Source organism: Chelonia mydas, chromosome 11, assembly GCF_015237465.2.
Source record: "Chelonia mydas isolate rCheMyd1 chromosome 11, rCheMyd1.pri.v2, whole genome shotgun sequence".
Lineage (NCBI taxonomy): Eukaryota > Metazoa > Chordata > Testudines > Cheloniidae > Chelonia > Chelonia mydas.
Window position 1 is genome coordinate 60,151,408 of NC_051251.2, and position 14,910 is coordinate 60,166,317.

The window sequence follows — 14,910 nt, forward strand, 5'->3', positions numbered from 1 at the left end:
TTTACCCATTTTTCAGCTACACTGAAACTGATTAAGAAGAAACCAGACTCAGATAATACACATTAGTAAATAGCTATGGGTTTGTGAACTAAGATGTATTCTCTCCTTTGCACCTTCCGTCATACCTCCCCCCAAATATTCTAACCCCAAACACAGAAAATAATGCCACTTATAGCAGTATATTTTCCCCCTTTAACTAACTACAAATCTAAACCTAACAACACGTTAAACTAAAATGGAAGGCTGTTTTCGTTTTATTCATAACCAGTCACATCCAATCCTTATCCAACTGGGTAAAAATTAACCAATATCACATGCAAGAATGACTCAGCAGCAACTCAAGAATAAATGATAGCCTCCAATTGTCAACTGTCCCTTCAGTACGTCTCACTCCACAGTGTCAAGCTCCTCTATAACCCACAAAAAGCCCCAGTTTGCATTTCTGTAAGTTGTAACAGTATTTGATTTATTAAAGAAAACTACAGAAATTCCTTTCACATTTTACAACTCCATTGAATGCTGCTGTGTTCCTAATTTTGGTCAGCTGTTCCAAATGTGTTTTGGGCCAAGTATGGCCAAACAAGTAATCTTGCTAATTTTACACAGACGTATCTCTCATCCCCTCTCTTCTCCAATATGAATCCCTGCACTTTTTCAACACTTAATTATCTCAGTATCAGGAGGACAAGAAACTGGTTTACAAAACAGAAAAATATTCTGTGATCATATATTATTTATAAGCTCCCATACTAATTCATCACAGCTTTTAGGGAGAGATTTTCATTGGGAGTTGGGTGCTTCCGAGAAAAAACTTTTGAACACTGCAGCATAACACTATGTCACAAACCCATTTTTCTGTTTCTCAGTTCAGATTCAGTTCCTTGGCACAAACCTGTCTCCTCTTAAGTATGAGTTGTGCAGATTTTTTTATGAAGTTATTAATTTAGAGGTTTTAACAGGGTTCTATGAATATATGAATTCTTGTTCAATTATTTTCTTATGGCTTGTCTACACAGTGAGGTACCACTGTTCCTCACACGTTCTTGTCAATTGCTGGAAATGGCCCACCTTGATTATCACTACAAAAGGTTTCTCCCCCCACCCTGCTCTCCTGCTGGTAATAGCTCACCTTACCTGATCACTCTTGTTACAGTGTGTATGGTAACACCCATTGTTTCATGTTCTCTGTGTATATAAATCTCCCCACTGTATTTTCTACTGCATGCATCCGATGAAGTGAGCTGTAGCTCACGAAAGCATATGTTCAAATAAATTGGTTAGTCTCTAAGGTGCCAGAAGTCCTCCTTTTCTTTTTACACTACAGGAAAGTGATTTCTAAGTGCACTAACATGTTGCGCATTAATTGGTCCATTCAGACCTTGCTTGTGGGCGCTAAAAGTTTTCTAGTGCTCTTTAACGTAGTGCTGTTTGAAACAGTATCAATTAATGCGCAACAAAAAGCACATCCCCAGAGTGCACATTACTCCACCCTGTACACATGCCCTTAGTTTGTCCATATTAATGGTACAGTATATATTATGCATCTGTACCTACTGAATGTGTGTGTGGAGGGGGAACTACAAGGGGGGGGAGGTGGAAAGGGCTATTTATATTTTCCTACTGGAGTGCACAGTTCCATACCGGTCTTCTTCATTAATGGACATTTGAGGAAGGGGAAAGGGAAACTGATGTGTCTCATGGGGACATGTGAAGGAGTGAAGTGTTGAAAGGCTTAGAAAGATCACTTTACTGGGGACAGCTGTGGTATCAACAGTAAACGCTGATTAGTCTATTGTTATCAGCAGCTCTAATCAGAAAAAGCACATGGATGCATGGACCAAGGCCCAAACACTTCAAGGAGGTTCTAGTTCACCTGACTGCTATTGGCAAGTGTTCGTACCCCTTCCACAGATCAGGAGACAGGCCATCATTTGACCAGCTCAGTGAAGGTTGGAGTCTTGAGCTAAGCCTCTTCTTCCTAGAAGGATACAGCGTTGGGCACTGGAACTTCTCAGGTCTTATTTAAATTTTGGGAGGAGTACAGTGCTGAGGGTTATGTAACTATCTGGGTAGACAGACATCTTCATACCAATATGAGTAATCTGCAAGGGGCTATTGGGAAGGCTTCTTAAATAGATTCAGATAATAACTGGTCATAGTGGAAAATTTTAGGGTTTTTTCCTATCATACACACAGTTTTCTCTTCTGTTTTAGTGGAATGAGTTCATCTTCTATTTTCAAGCCACCTAAGTTTCTGACAGACAGTGCAGTACTTAGCCAGTACTTTTAAGAATGAACATATTTTTATCTCCCTCTCTCCTACGGCTCCTTGTGTTTGCTTTTTATAGCTTTAAGAAAAGTTAAGGTGGAAAGGAAACAGTCTCTCATGTTTGCCTTCAAAACATATTACTTTAAACTCACAGAGGGCTCGGGGAGACAACACGTAGCCCTAAAACTGAACGCAATGAATATATGGCTGTAGTAGCAACACCATACATTTTAAAAATTTCTATTCTACTAGTCAAACAACAAATTCCTTCATTACTGTCAATTTAACCAGCCAGTTGTGACAGACAAGACATTCGTTTTTAATTTTAATTTAAACATTAGCACAGTACATCCTAAAACTAGGATTAGGGAATTGGTTCAGTTCTGTCTCAGAGGGAAGAATGTCACTTATTGAATGGTCAAGAACAGTTCTCTACATCAAGTAGGTTTTCCATGGCGGTTTCCAGTCTAAACGCTGACCCAATCTAAGCTTTCCTAGCTTGTGTGATCTGAAGACATACCATAAAGTGTCATGGCTGCAGGCATGGAAACTCAATAAAAATAACATGTTGATTTTAAATAACTTTAACACCCAGGTTATATATTAACCAAGAAAACTATATTAACTGAAATGTCAAGATATTTTAGCAATTTAACTACAAAACTATTAATTAAATGGCTGGAAGTGAGAAAGTGCATGTAGGCTTCCAGCACTGTGCACCAAAGAAGTTGATACTATTTCCACAAATGTTTGCAATGAAGTAATAAGTTAACTAAGCAAATGATAAAATTGATTTGCAAACAGACTGGAGTTTTAGTTTTCTAGGATTTTCCATTCCAAAGTTCTCCCAATCCCTCCCCACAGTTCATCTCACTTTCCTTTTTATAAAAACCACCCAGTAAAAACAACCAATATTCTCCAAAAAAGCCTTCTATTACAGACTATCTTGTAGCTATAGTACATCATACAAACAGAATGCCGTACTGGTCTTATACACAAACCACTTATGGGAGTGGCTAATGCAGATGAATATTGCAATGCATAAACAAACAAGTTCCTAAAAATTACAAATTGATAAGTTTATCTTTAAGATATTTTGAATAACTCCATAAGATTTGGCAAGTTATGATTTATATTTCAGAAACATTTTAATAACTGGACTGCTGATACTTGTGCTGCCAAAAAAGCTGAAAACCAGCTTCAGGATGATGGATTTACAGAATTTTCCTTTACTGTTACTTTTTTTTTTTGGAAGTCAGAAATATCATTTGTGATGAACTGTTCAAAAAAAGTGGGGAAGGAGCTGTGTTAACAACCATGGTTAAGTCTCATATTTATTAATTCTTTCCATTTGCTAAATTTTACAGACTAAAGAAAGGGTAATTGGAAGCAACCACATGCCACGAAGGCCTGTGGCCAACAATTGGAATGCCTTAAAATAACTGGCAAAGAACGCATTTCGTTTGAAACCTCAAAGTTAAAGTCCCAGTCCCTGATTGGTGCAAGTCATGACTACACATAGCTGCTTATATCCTTTATACGTGCTAACCACACACAATTCATAGAACATAAGGAACAGAACATAGGCTCCCAAATACACACACTAAAGCCAATACTCCCCCATGTTAAAAAGTGCTCAACCTAAAGATTAAATAGGCCAGACTTGTTTTAAGTCATCACAAGAATAAATTAATAGATTCATGGATTATAACGCCAGAAGGGACCAATGCAATCATTCAGTCTGACCTCCAGCATAATGCAAGCCATATGATTTCTCTGAATTAATTCCTGTTTGAAGTAGAGCACATATTTTACAAAAAAACCTTAAAATATAATGAAGTTCAATGATCCAGGTCTTTTTTGAAAGAGAGAATTGCTTATTGTAGATGGTCCACAGTCAACATTTGTCTTTCTATATATGAATATAGTTAAATATATTAATATACAATATGGTAGTAGTAACCATATAAACATTTAGCAAGTTAACATACAGAGATATGTGAGATCTCACAACTATTCTAAGGACTGGGAAGCTTTTGTTATCAGTGTCAGCTACTATAGGTGTTAATTTAATGATGGCCATCATACAAACCAACAAAAGAACTAAGGTACAGTTGCTGAGGGAACCTAACTCTGAATTTCCTTACTTATGTTTATTTTAATTCTTAATCACCACCACCACCTTACAGTGTAATTTTACACTGAATCTGTTTTTTTGGGCCTGTACATTTAACACCTCATAGTCTGATTTAAGTTTTGAAATGTGCCCCCAAAGCTCCACTATCTTTGTACTAACTATGCTGAGTCAATTCCGGTGCAATGCCTACAATTTCTTTGTCCTGTTTTCTACATCTTATATCTCTTAGATCAATTTAAATTAGGGCTGTCACGCGATTAAAATGATTAATCGCGCTGTTAAACAATAATAGAATACCATTTATTTAAATATTTTTGAATGTTTTCTACATTTTCAAATATATTGATTTCAATTACAACACAGAATACAAAGTGTACAGTGCTCATTTTATATTTTTGATTACAAATACTTGCACTGTAAAAAACCAATAGTATTTTTCAATTTACCTAATACAAGTACTGTAGTGCAATCTCTATCTAGAAAGTTGAGCTTATAAATGTAGAATTATGTAAAAAAAAACAAAACCCCTGCATTCAAAAATAAAACAATGTAAAACTTTAGAGCCTTCAAGTCCACGCAGTCCTACTTCTTGTTCAGCCATATCACTCAGACAAACAGGTTTGTTCACATTTGCAGAAGATAATGCTGCCTGCTTCTGGCTTACAACGTCACCTGAAAGTGAGACCAGGCGTTTGCATGGCACTGTTGTGGCAGGCGTTGCAAGATATTTATGTGCCAAATGCACTAAAGATTCATATGTCTCTGCATGCTTCAGTCACCATTCCAGAGGACATGCATCCATGCTCATGACGGGTTCTGCTCGATAAGGATCCAAAGCAGTGCGGACCGACGCATGTTTATTTTCATTATCTGAGAAAGATGCCACCAGCAGAAGGTTGATTTAATTTTTGGTGGTTCGGGTTCTGTAGTTTCCACATCAGAGTGTTGCTCTTTTAAGACTTCTGAAAGCATGCGCCACACGTCATTCCTCTCAGATTTTGGAAGGCACTTCAGATTCTTAAATCTTGGGTTGAGTGCTGTAGCCATCTTTAGAAATTTCACACTGGTATCTTCTTTGCATTTTGTCAAATTTACAGTGAAAGTGTCCTTAAAATGAACAACATGTGCTGGGTCATCATCCGAGACTGCTATAAGATGAAATATATGACAGAATGCGGGTTAAACTGAGCAGGAAACATACAATTCTTCCCCAAAGAGTTTAGTCACAAATTTAATTAAGGCATTATTTTTCTGAACAAGAGTCATCAGCATGGAAGAATGTCCTCTGGAATGATGGCTGAAGCATGAAGAGGCATATGAATCTTTACCGCATCTGGCATGTAAATATCTTGCAATGCTAGCTACAACAGTGCCATGTGAATGCCTGTTCTCACTTTCAAGTAACACTGTAATTAAGAAGTGGGCAGCATGATCTCCTTTAAATGTAAACAGACTTGTTTCTCTTAGCAATAGGCTGAACAAGAAGTAGGACTGAGTGGACTCGTAGGCGCTAAGGTTTACGTTGTTTAGTTTTTGTGTACAGTTATGTAACAAAAACCCCTACATTTGTAAGTTGAACTTTCATGATATAGAGATTGCACTACACTACTTGTAGGAAGTGAATTGAAAAATACTATTTCTTTTGTTTATCATTTTTACAGTGAAAATATTTGTAATCAAAATATAAAGTGAGCACTGTACACTTTGTATTCTGTGTTGTAATTGAAATAGATATATTTGAAAATGTAGAAAAGCATCCAAAAATATTTAATAAATTTCAATTGGTGTTCTATTATTTAACAGTGCGATTAATCGCGATTAATTTTTTTTTTTTTTTAGTTAATCGCATGAATTAACTGTGATAAAGATGAACACGTACAAAATCAAATTCAGTTAACTGGAACTACCTATTGCTAAGTGATGTACTATCATGGTATGGAAGCCAGAGTCTCCTCCTGTCACACAAACTGAATTACAGACTTTAAGAACTATCACATTAGAAAAAAATGCCGTTTCTGTGCCAGAAACCAAATGGCAGACTTCAAAATTATCTGCAACCCCTTCATTGAGTATACACAGTACCCTAACAATGACTGGCCATGAATGGATCTTTTCACCAAAAGTCAGATACAAAAACTAGCTGGGTGGCCATGACTGAGGTTCTTCTCTTCTCTCTCTCCCCCTCCCACCCCCCAATTTACCTCCTTCCCTCTACTGCTGCCCTATAAAGAGCTCATTGCAAGAAATCCTCTTTAGCGGGACAGATTTAGTCAAATCATGATCTACTTTCCTTCCCTTTATTAATACTATTATTAAATTAGAAGCTTTACCCGTAAATTATGTTTTTGCATCTCAAAGTTCAGGCTAAATCTTTTGGGTCAGTTACTCATTACATAAGTAAAAGGGAGAATTGCAATCAAACTGCAATATCATCTGAGCTGCAAGTATTAACCAAGGAATGATTTGTGAAATAATTTACGGAAAACCAAACTGCTTCATTGCAAACGTTTCACCAAGGCTTCCCTTCTCTTTACCCAAGAAGTGGTTACAACCCATAGGGAACCTATGGGCAAACAGAATTTCCCATTACTCCCAAGTCAAGGTACCTTTAGAGGCTTTACCTTTCCTAGGCCTCTAAGGTGAATAACTGAACACCCTGATTTTCTTCTGACAGAATTTCAGATCAACATTGTATACACCTACAAAAACAATGGGTGTTTTCATTTAGTGTTACCCGGGTTTTGTCGTTCTCCTTCTCTCATTATTCCAATAAAACCTAGGGGAGGGGAAAAAAGACAAATTTCTTAAAACCACTCTCCTTGTCTTGTGCAGCAGCAAAGGATGTCAAAAGGGCAGAGCTGCCAAGCCACTGACCCTTCTTATAGAAACTACTGTAGCAAAGAAAAAGATTTCAAAGGTTGGCAGCCTTAGGGACATAGAAGGTCAAAAGGGAGACAAGGCAGAGTAAAAGACTAAACTTAAGGTTCCACGTAAGGACAACCTGCCTAACAAAGGATTTGGTAAGGAGGGGCCACTTAGGGACTTTGTCCAAGGAGAATATTAAGGGCAAAAATTTTGCTTCTAGATCCACTCATTTCTCTCAATGATGCATCCGATGATGAAGTGAGCTGTAGCTCAGGAAAGCTTATGCTCAAATAAATTTGTTAGTCTCTAAGGTGCCACAAGTACTCCTTTGGTTTTTGCGAATACAGACTAACACGGCTGCCACTCTGAAACCTATCATTTTCACTATAAGCAAGAGCTTAGAATACAGCCACAGCAGAGAGAGATTTAGGCAGCAGGGTCTTTGAAGAAAATCTTAAATTTAAGTAAGGGAATAGGAAGTAACTTTGTGCAGATACCAAGAGACCGTTTCCAAATCCTACAGGAGATACCTTTCCCTTTTAGTTCAACTAGTTAGGGCAGTCAGTACAGTAGTGTTGTTTAAAACTGTCCTTTCTAACAAGGAATCTCTGAAAGCTGTGTGCTCCAGCCTTTTCCCTCAAGTGCAACTGGACAGAAGGACAGGGTTGTTTTTTTTTTTTCTTTCTTTTCTCCAGAAAACTGTTCCCACTTGGTTTGTAATAGAAAAAGTTCCAAAGTTTTACTTGTATGTGTAACAGGGCCAGATGGGAGAGATGAAGTTTAAGATTTTCATGACTGGCCAAAAAGGCACTAAAATTTGATGAACCCTTTAAGGGTTCATCATCTGAGGTCTTCTGGCTGACAACCCACCCTGTAATGGCTACAAGCTTGATTCCGCCATGTACAGAAGTATAGCCAGAGTAATCACCTCATTAAGACATGCTAAGATGGCCCAAGTCATGAAAATAAATGCTAAACCACACAGGACATATGCCTTTTGGAAGGACAGAGGCTGTTCTTTTGGAAAGTGCCTGGAACTCTCCCAGCCTTCCCTGGATAGTGAGCCACCAAATGAAAAATGACAAGTTTTGCAGGAGCTCTGCACATTTCTTTTCTGGGGAGAATCACCTCACTGTCTTTTCAGTTGTGAGGATGGATTTAATCAAGTACAGGCTACTGTGGAGTTTATTTTGGGGGTGCTTAGGCATTACCCATAGGAACATGTGTCAGTAGATGGATGGAGAACCGCATCTGTTTTTTCTTTCTCAACAAATCAGAAGACGTTCCCTTGAGCTAATGAATTTATTTCTAAAGAGTTAATTAATGATTCTTCAGAAATAAGGCAAGCTCTCTAACAGAGGAGTCAGGCACTTCTTCAGGGTAGTGAGATAACACAAGATCAGACAAAAAGTGTAGTAAAACAAAGCATTCTTGTTAAACGGATTGGAAGTAGCTACTACTACCCCAAAGAAAGGAAACAGGATTTGGCTCACACACTCATCTCAAATGACTGAGAGACCCTTGTTACCTTCCTCAAAGAGAGCATTCTTATCAGTTTATCTGGGCAGAGAAACAATAGACTCATTCTTATGAGAAGCAGTCAGTCTCCTCATGTTAAAAAGGGGAATGGTTTACAAGGCCAGCTCATACTCACATCTATGATGGCTTTCAGGTTTCTCAGACTTGCAATCAATGGTTCAGAGTTGTGAAAGCAGTCAAGACAAAAACCCAGTAATCATGGATTAGAGTAATCTGCCACACACACCTATGCACACAAAAAAGCAATTTCCTCCCCACCTCTTCTATCTACCTTTCCATCTGTTGTGATTAACCCTTTTTTCTATTAAGAAAAAAAAGATCTAAGTCATCAAGGAGCAGTAGACTGCTTGTTACTCACTCCATAGCAAGAACTAGAAAATCCGGGAAAGACAGATGGCAGGATTGTCTCTTCTTTGCCAAAACTTTTGGTGCAATCTGACTGATGCTTCAGCATATCATTTGCAAGATAAAACTGACTGAGACAAGAGTCTCAAACTGCTGAATCAGCAGCAGAAAATACATTGCACTAAAAAGTTTACATACAAATCTTGGATCTAAGTTATTCCTATACAATGCACATCTACCAAAAAAAAATTCAATTTATGTACGACCTTTGGCTACCCAGACTGAACTAGAGCCATAGGTGCTATTTACATAGAGCTACATATGCAGAAACACAGAGAAAGGAACAGAACCGTTTACACATTTTTAACATCCTATTTCAGTGCTTTTGTTGCCAATCACAGGATAACTCACTGTGCATAAGGCAATGCCATGCATTAAGTTGATGAATTTTTAAAGTGTTTTGGGGGGGGTGGGGGAAAGGATAATAAAGTCTTCAATGAAAGTGAACATAAAAATTCAGTATCTTTAAAAAGTTTTTTGAAGGTCTGAAACATCTGACGACAAAAAAGTATTTACTGGATTAATAAATTAACTATTTCATGAGTCAGACTGACAGGTTTTATTATTCTTTTAAAATGATAGGCTCAGATTCAGTACCTTATTGGCGCCTGTTTCACTGAAAAAACTGACCTCAAACTCTGCACATACACACTTCTGAAGCTTCACTCAGGTACAAGGCAGCCAGGAGAGAACAGGCAATGATAACTACACTCATTTTAACTACCATGTATAGGGAAACGTCTTCCCAAAGTTTCACCTTTGCTCAGGATGGTATTAGGTTTCTATCCCTCTCCAAAGGTCCAAAACTAAACTTAACGAAACCTCATTATACTAAAGAAATATAGAGCAAACTAAATGCAAGAACAGTAATACACTGAATAAATGATAGGAGAAGATTGGCTCCAACTCCCAGATCTGCCTCAATTGGTTTGCAGACAGTTAGAAGAGCACTTAATAAGTGAAAACTACAGCTCAGGCTACAAGACAGACACCTTGCTTTTTTTTGTTTAACCCATACAGGCACAGCTCCAGTTAAGAGGACACTGATGGGAGTACCAATTATATAAATAAAATCAACATGAGCTGTTCATTATTTTCTAAGCATTCTACATAAATATTAAGTACAAACGTGGCCTTGAGAAGTTCATGATCTTCAGTCCAAGCTACAGCATTCAGCCTTTACAATAGATAAACCTATTTCTGCCTCATACTTACAGTCGGAAGAGTCATTCTTTTGCTTCAGCTGGAGTGAAATATAGCATAGCATTCAAACTGGGTTAATTATCTATAAAACTAAGCCCTATTTGTTCCTGTTATCTCCTCTGAATAGAGGGGAAACTAAAAAGTGTATCAGCACAGCAAACTTCTGAATGACAATCAGGTTATCAGTGGTAGTTTCTAATGTCATCAAAACATCATGAGTAATCCTTTCTTATTGAAGCCCTCTGATTCACTAGGACATTCTTCCATATGTATCATGCCGGTATAAGTATAGCTCTATTTTGGCTATCCAATCATCATTTCTAGTTCTGCAAATGATGCAGCATTTAAGATCCCTGAAAGAAAAATTCTTACAATGGCACAATGGGATGTAAATATGAAATTTCAAAGGCACTTGGTAAGTTGCCATGTATATACTGAATCCTCTTTTTCTTGTCTATTCTTTAAAAAAAAAAAAATTTTTTTTTGCCTACGAGCTAGCAGCAGAATGATTTGTCATGAGATAAAGAAGATGTCAAACTGGAATACTTTATGAAGACTGAGGGATAATTCAGGCCTGAAGAAAAATAACCCATATATAAAAACAGCAAGAACTTCAAGCACATATACTGAATAATCTCTTACTATTGAGCTTTGAATTTATCATACAATTTGCAATGTACTATATTGTGTTATACCGTAAAATCTATAATGAATTATCTGAAGCATGCATGTTATTTCTCTTTCTTTATAAAAACCAAAATAATTCATAGCATAGTGTATGTTTTCCCCCAATTTTTTTGAAATTAAGTAGTAACACAAAGGATATGTCTTTGGACAATGTCATCTTAAAGGGTATACCAATCTGACTAGTTTTAAATATATTAACATTATCAGCAAAGAGAATGAAAAGGCTCTTCATGAAGGAGATGACCAAATCTATCATGCCACCACTAATCTCCCCACAAATACTTTTCAAAAACTCTGGTTTAAAATAGTTATAAGTGCATCTCCAGAGAACAGAACTGGAATTCCTGAACATTTAACCTAGTAACTTTTTAATCTTAAACATACAGAAAATGTTAAGATGTGAATAGATAGGGTGGTGGGAAGACCCTCAAAAAAAGCCTTACCCTTGCTTGAAAGGAATCTTTTTTTAAAGAGAGCAAGAGAACCAACAACGTCAATGTATCTAAGAAAAAGCTAGCCCTCACTCACCCTATACCACATTGAATATGCATGGCCATAAGCCCCATTAGGGTAGGGCTGAAAAAGAAAGGTAAAACAAAGTTTAAAGAAAGCGTAAATAAAACCTATATTGAAATAATGAGACTCTACCTCAGTAATCGGTTGGCCTTGCTGTGTCAAATCCAGTTCCTGAGGTCTTGTCATTTTATCAATATCCAAGGAGTCCATGCTGGATGCTGCCGAGGTTATGCTGGAACGGGATGAGTTACTGATGGAGCGCACTTCAGCATCACTCACTGTGCCAGCTGATGCTGTCCTTCTGTGCTGAGCAGTAACTACAGGTTTAGCATCTTCCATTACAGATTGCTGGGCTGCTTCATCCATGCTCAAAGAAGCCTTCTCTAACTGGGCAGTGATGTCCTCCAAGGAAAAGTTGGCATTTGAAGGCTTAGTTACCCTACCAGATGAAGAGGACGATCCTTTTATACTGCTGTGTTTAGAGGAAAGTCGACCAGCAGGTGGTTTCTGAGCTACTTTTGTTTCTGTGGCTAGACGTTTCATTGCAGCACTGTTTGCTGACTGTGACCCAATGCTGCTGAGCTCCTGCTCTATGGAACAAAGATCAGCCATGAGGGCATCCAGATCCACAGTATCCCCCTGATTCAGGGCTTCTGCAAGGAACAACAGGCATTAGCTTCCCCATGATTAACCCATTTCTCAATCATGTTCTCCAAGTAGTCCCACTTTGCAATAGACAAAGTAGAAACAATACAGTAATTTCACCATTCTGAATCTACAACGCTCAAAATAAAAAGTAGTAGTTAAAAAATTTAATTTAATTTCAGAGCTGCATTTGCCATCATGAGTGTCAGTAATGGAAGCCTATGATGTCAGTGAATCTCTTTCAAATTTACAGAAATGCTTAATGAGCAACTGTCTGGTTAAAAACCCTGGTTGACATTTTTGAAGCAATGCAGAGGTGATCCCTACACATTTTTCATTAATTTTATTAGAAGGTATGTGGCAAAATCTCCAACACTGCTTTGAAAACCAAAACCCATTTTTTTAAAATGCAAGTTTCCTGTACTACTGCCAGAGTCATAGATAATGAAAAACTGACAAAGCTTTTTTGTTTAACCTAAATATTGGACCTAATTACTACAGTTGCCCTTTCATGTGCCATCTTATTTAGAATTTTTTTCCCCCTTTCCATCCAATGCGGCTTAAGGAACAAACTTCTTAAGTCACTCTTTCATTAAAAAGATTATCAGAATAATTGTTCTTTACAAATAAGTAGATTCTGATTCTCAGATAATAGCTGCTGATAGACATCCAGTTTGTGACCCTAAGAATTCTGTATCAACATAAACAGAATAATACAATGTAAGCAAACTAGAAAATGATGCCCTAGTATGTCTGGATGGTATGTTTTAATGCTGCAGGATTTTAGCATTTTGCAAAACGGCTGCTTTCTGATAAAACAAATATTCATTCAATGTTAGAGAAAAAATTGAGGGTCTCAGAAAATTCTGTTTACCATTCAAATTGTACATGGAGAAGCGATAGGAGAAATTGGCAATATTGGTTTCTTGGCGAAGAGGGGATTTCTTTACTGGCTCCATGGGCTTGTCTGTATCCAAACTCTAAAAAATAAATAAATAAATAAACAAACAAACAAGCAAACAAACAAACAGAGAAGACAGAAAAGAAGCTAAAATAAAGTTTGCATTTAATAGAACAGGAGCTGATGGTCAAACAATATTACAAATTGAATTGAAAGCTTATTTTAAGTGGGAGAAATGTAATCTAAAAAAATGAGTTCTCTTTTGTAGCACTAGAAAAGGTTTTAGTTACCATGTTACTGAGATTAACGTCAACTGTCCAACTAGGAGAGATGTTAAAATACATTCATTCTGCCACTATAGAACTGAAAAGAAGGAAAATATATTCTTAAATTTGTTTTTCAATAGTATTGTTCTACACCTCACCATTTTGAAAGAATTACTTTACTGACATTTTCTACAGTTACCTGGATCAGTTTGACTATCAACGTAATTCAGAAAAAAACAACATCTCAGAAGCAAGAGAAAGAGGACTTTTTAAAGTAAATTTGCCTAAATTATCAAATTATCTTTACTAATATGGACTATTATTTTTTAAATATATTAGTTATAAAAGTGAGTTTCATTCCATCTTATGAGAAAAGATCACGTTGTGCATATGTTATCCCTTATGGCTTGAAAAAAACACACGTTGATATGTAACAGAATACTTTAGCAACGGTTATGTGGCTAAGTATATTAGACAGTGCTTTATGAATATTTTACCATGAAAATAAAAATGCTGAATATATTTAATTTGTTTGTAAATTCATGTTCTGCTGTTTTTGTAAAGTAGAAAAGTAGAGCTGGAAGAGACCTTGAGAAGTCATCAAGTCCAGCCCCCTGCAATTAGGCAAGACCAAGTAAACCTAGACCATCCCTGACAGGTGTTTGTCCAATTTGTTTTTAAAAACTTCTAACGATGGGGACTCCATGACCACCCTTGGAAGCCTATTCCAGAGCTTAACTACCTTTATAGCTAGAAAGATTTTCCTAATATCTAACCTAAATCTCCCTTGCTGCAGATTTAGCCCATAACATCTTGTCCTACCTTCAGTGGACATGGAGACTAATTGATCACCATCCTCTTTATAACAACCCGTAACTTACTGGAAGACTTATCAGGTCGCCCCTCAATCTTCTTTTGAAGAAGCGCTGATCAAAGGGGAGAGCCTGGCTGAAGGGCAACTAGCCAGCCTATGGTAAGAAGCATCCAAGTTTGTAAGGGCACTGAAAGTGTTAAGATCAGCTTAGAATGCGTTTTACTTTTGTTTCATTTGACCAAATCCAACTTGTTATGCTTTGACTTATAATCACTTAAAATCTATCTTTGCAGTTAATAAATCTGTTTGTTTATTCTACCTGAAGCAGTGCGTTTGGTTTAAAGCATGTCAGAGACTCCCCTTAGGATAACAACCCTGGTGCATATCAATTTCTGTGTTAAACTGACGAACTCATATAAGCTTGCAGTGTCCAGTAGGCATAACTGGACACTGCAAGACGGAGGCTGCTAGGGTTGTGTCTGGGACTGGAGATATTGGCCAGTGTCATTGGGTTGCACAATCCAAGGAGCAGTTTAACATGCTTGAGGCTGTGCATGAACAGCCCAGGAGTGGGGGTTCTCACAGCAGAGCAGGGTAAGGCTGGCTCCCAGAGTCAAGGATTGGAGTGGCCTGGCAGATCACCAGTCCAGAGAACACCATGGG

At 37.4% G+C, this 14,910-nt stretch overlaps 1 protein-coding gene across 8 annotated transcripts in view; it reads right to left on the minus strand.

The window, feature by feature from the left end:
• Positions 1–14,910, minus strand: part of RAPH1 (Ras association (RalGDS/AF-6) and pleckstrin homology domains 1) — a 162,192-nt gene that overhangs the window by 64,752 nt on the left and 82,530 nt on the right. For all 8 annotated transcript variants that reach the window (XM_037912272.2, XM_043524886.1, XM_037912273.2 and 5 more), the window contains 2 exons: positions 13,141–13,246; positions 11,754–12,274 (listed from right to left, as the gene is read on the minus strand). In XM_037912272.2, coding sequence (XP_037768200.1) covers positions 11,754–12,274; positions 13,141–13,246 — 627 coding nt within the window. The remainder of the gene's footprint in view (positions 1–11,753; positions 12,275–13,140; positions 13,247–14,910) is intronic.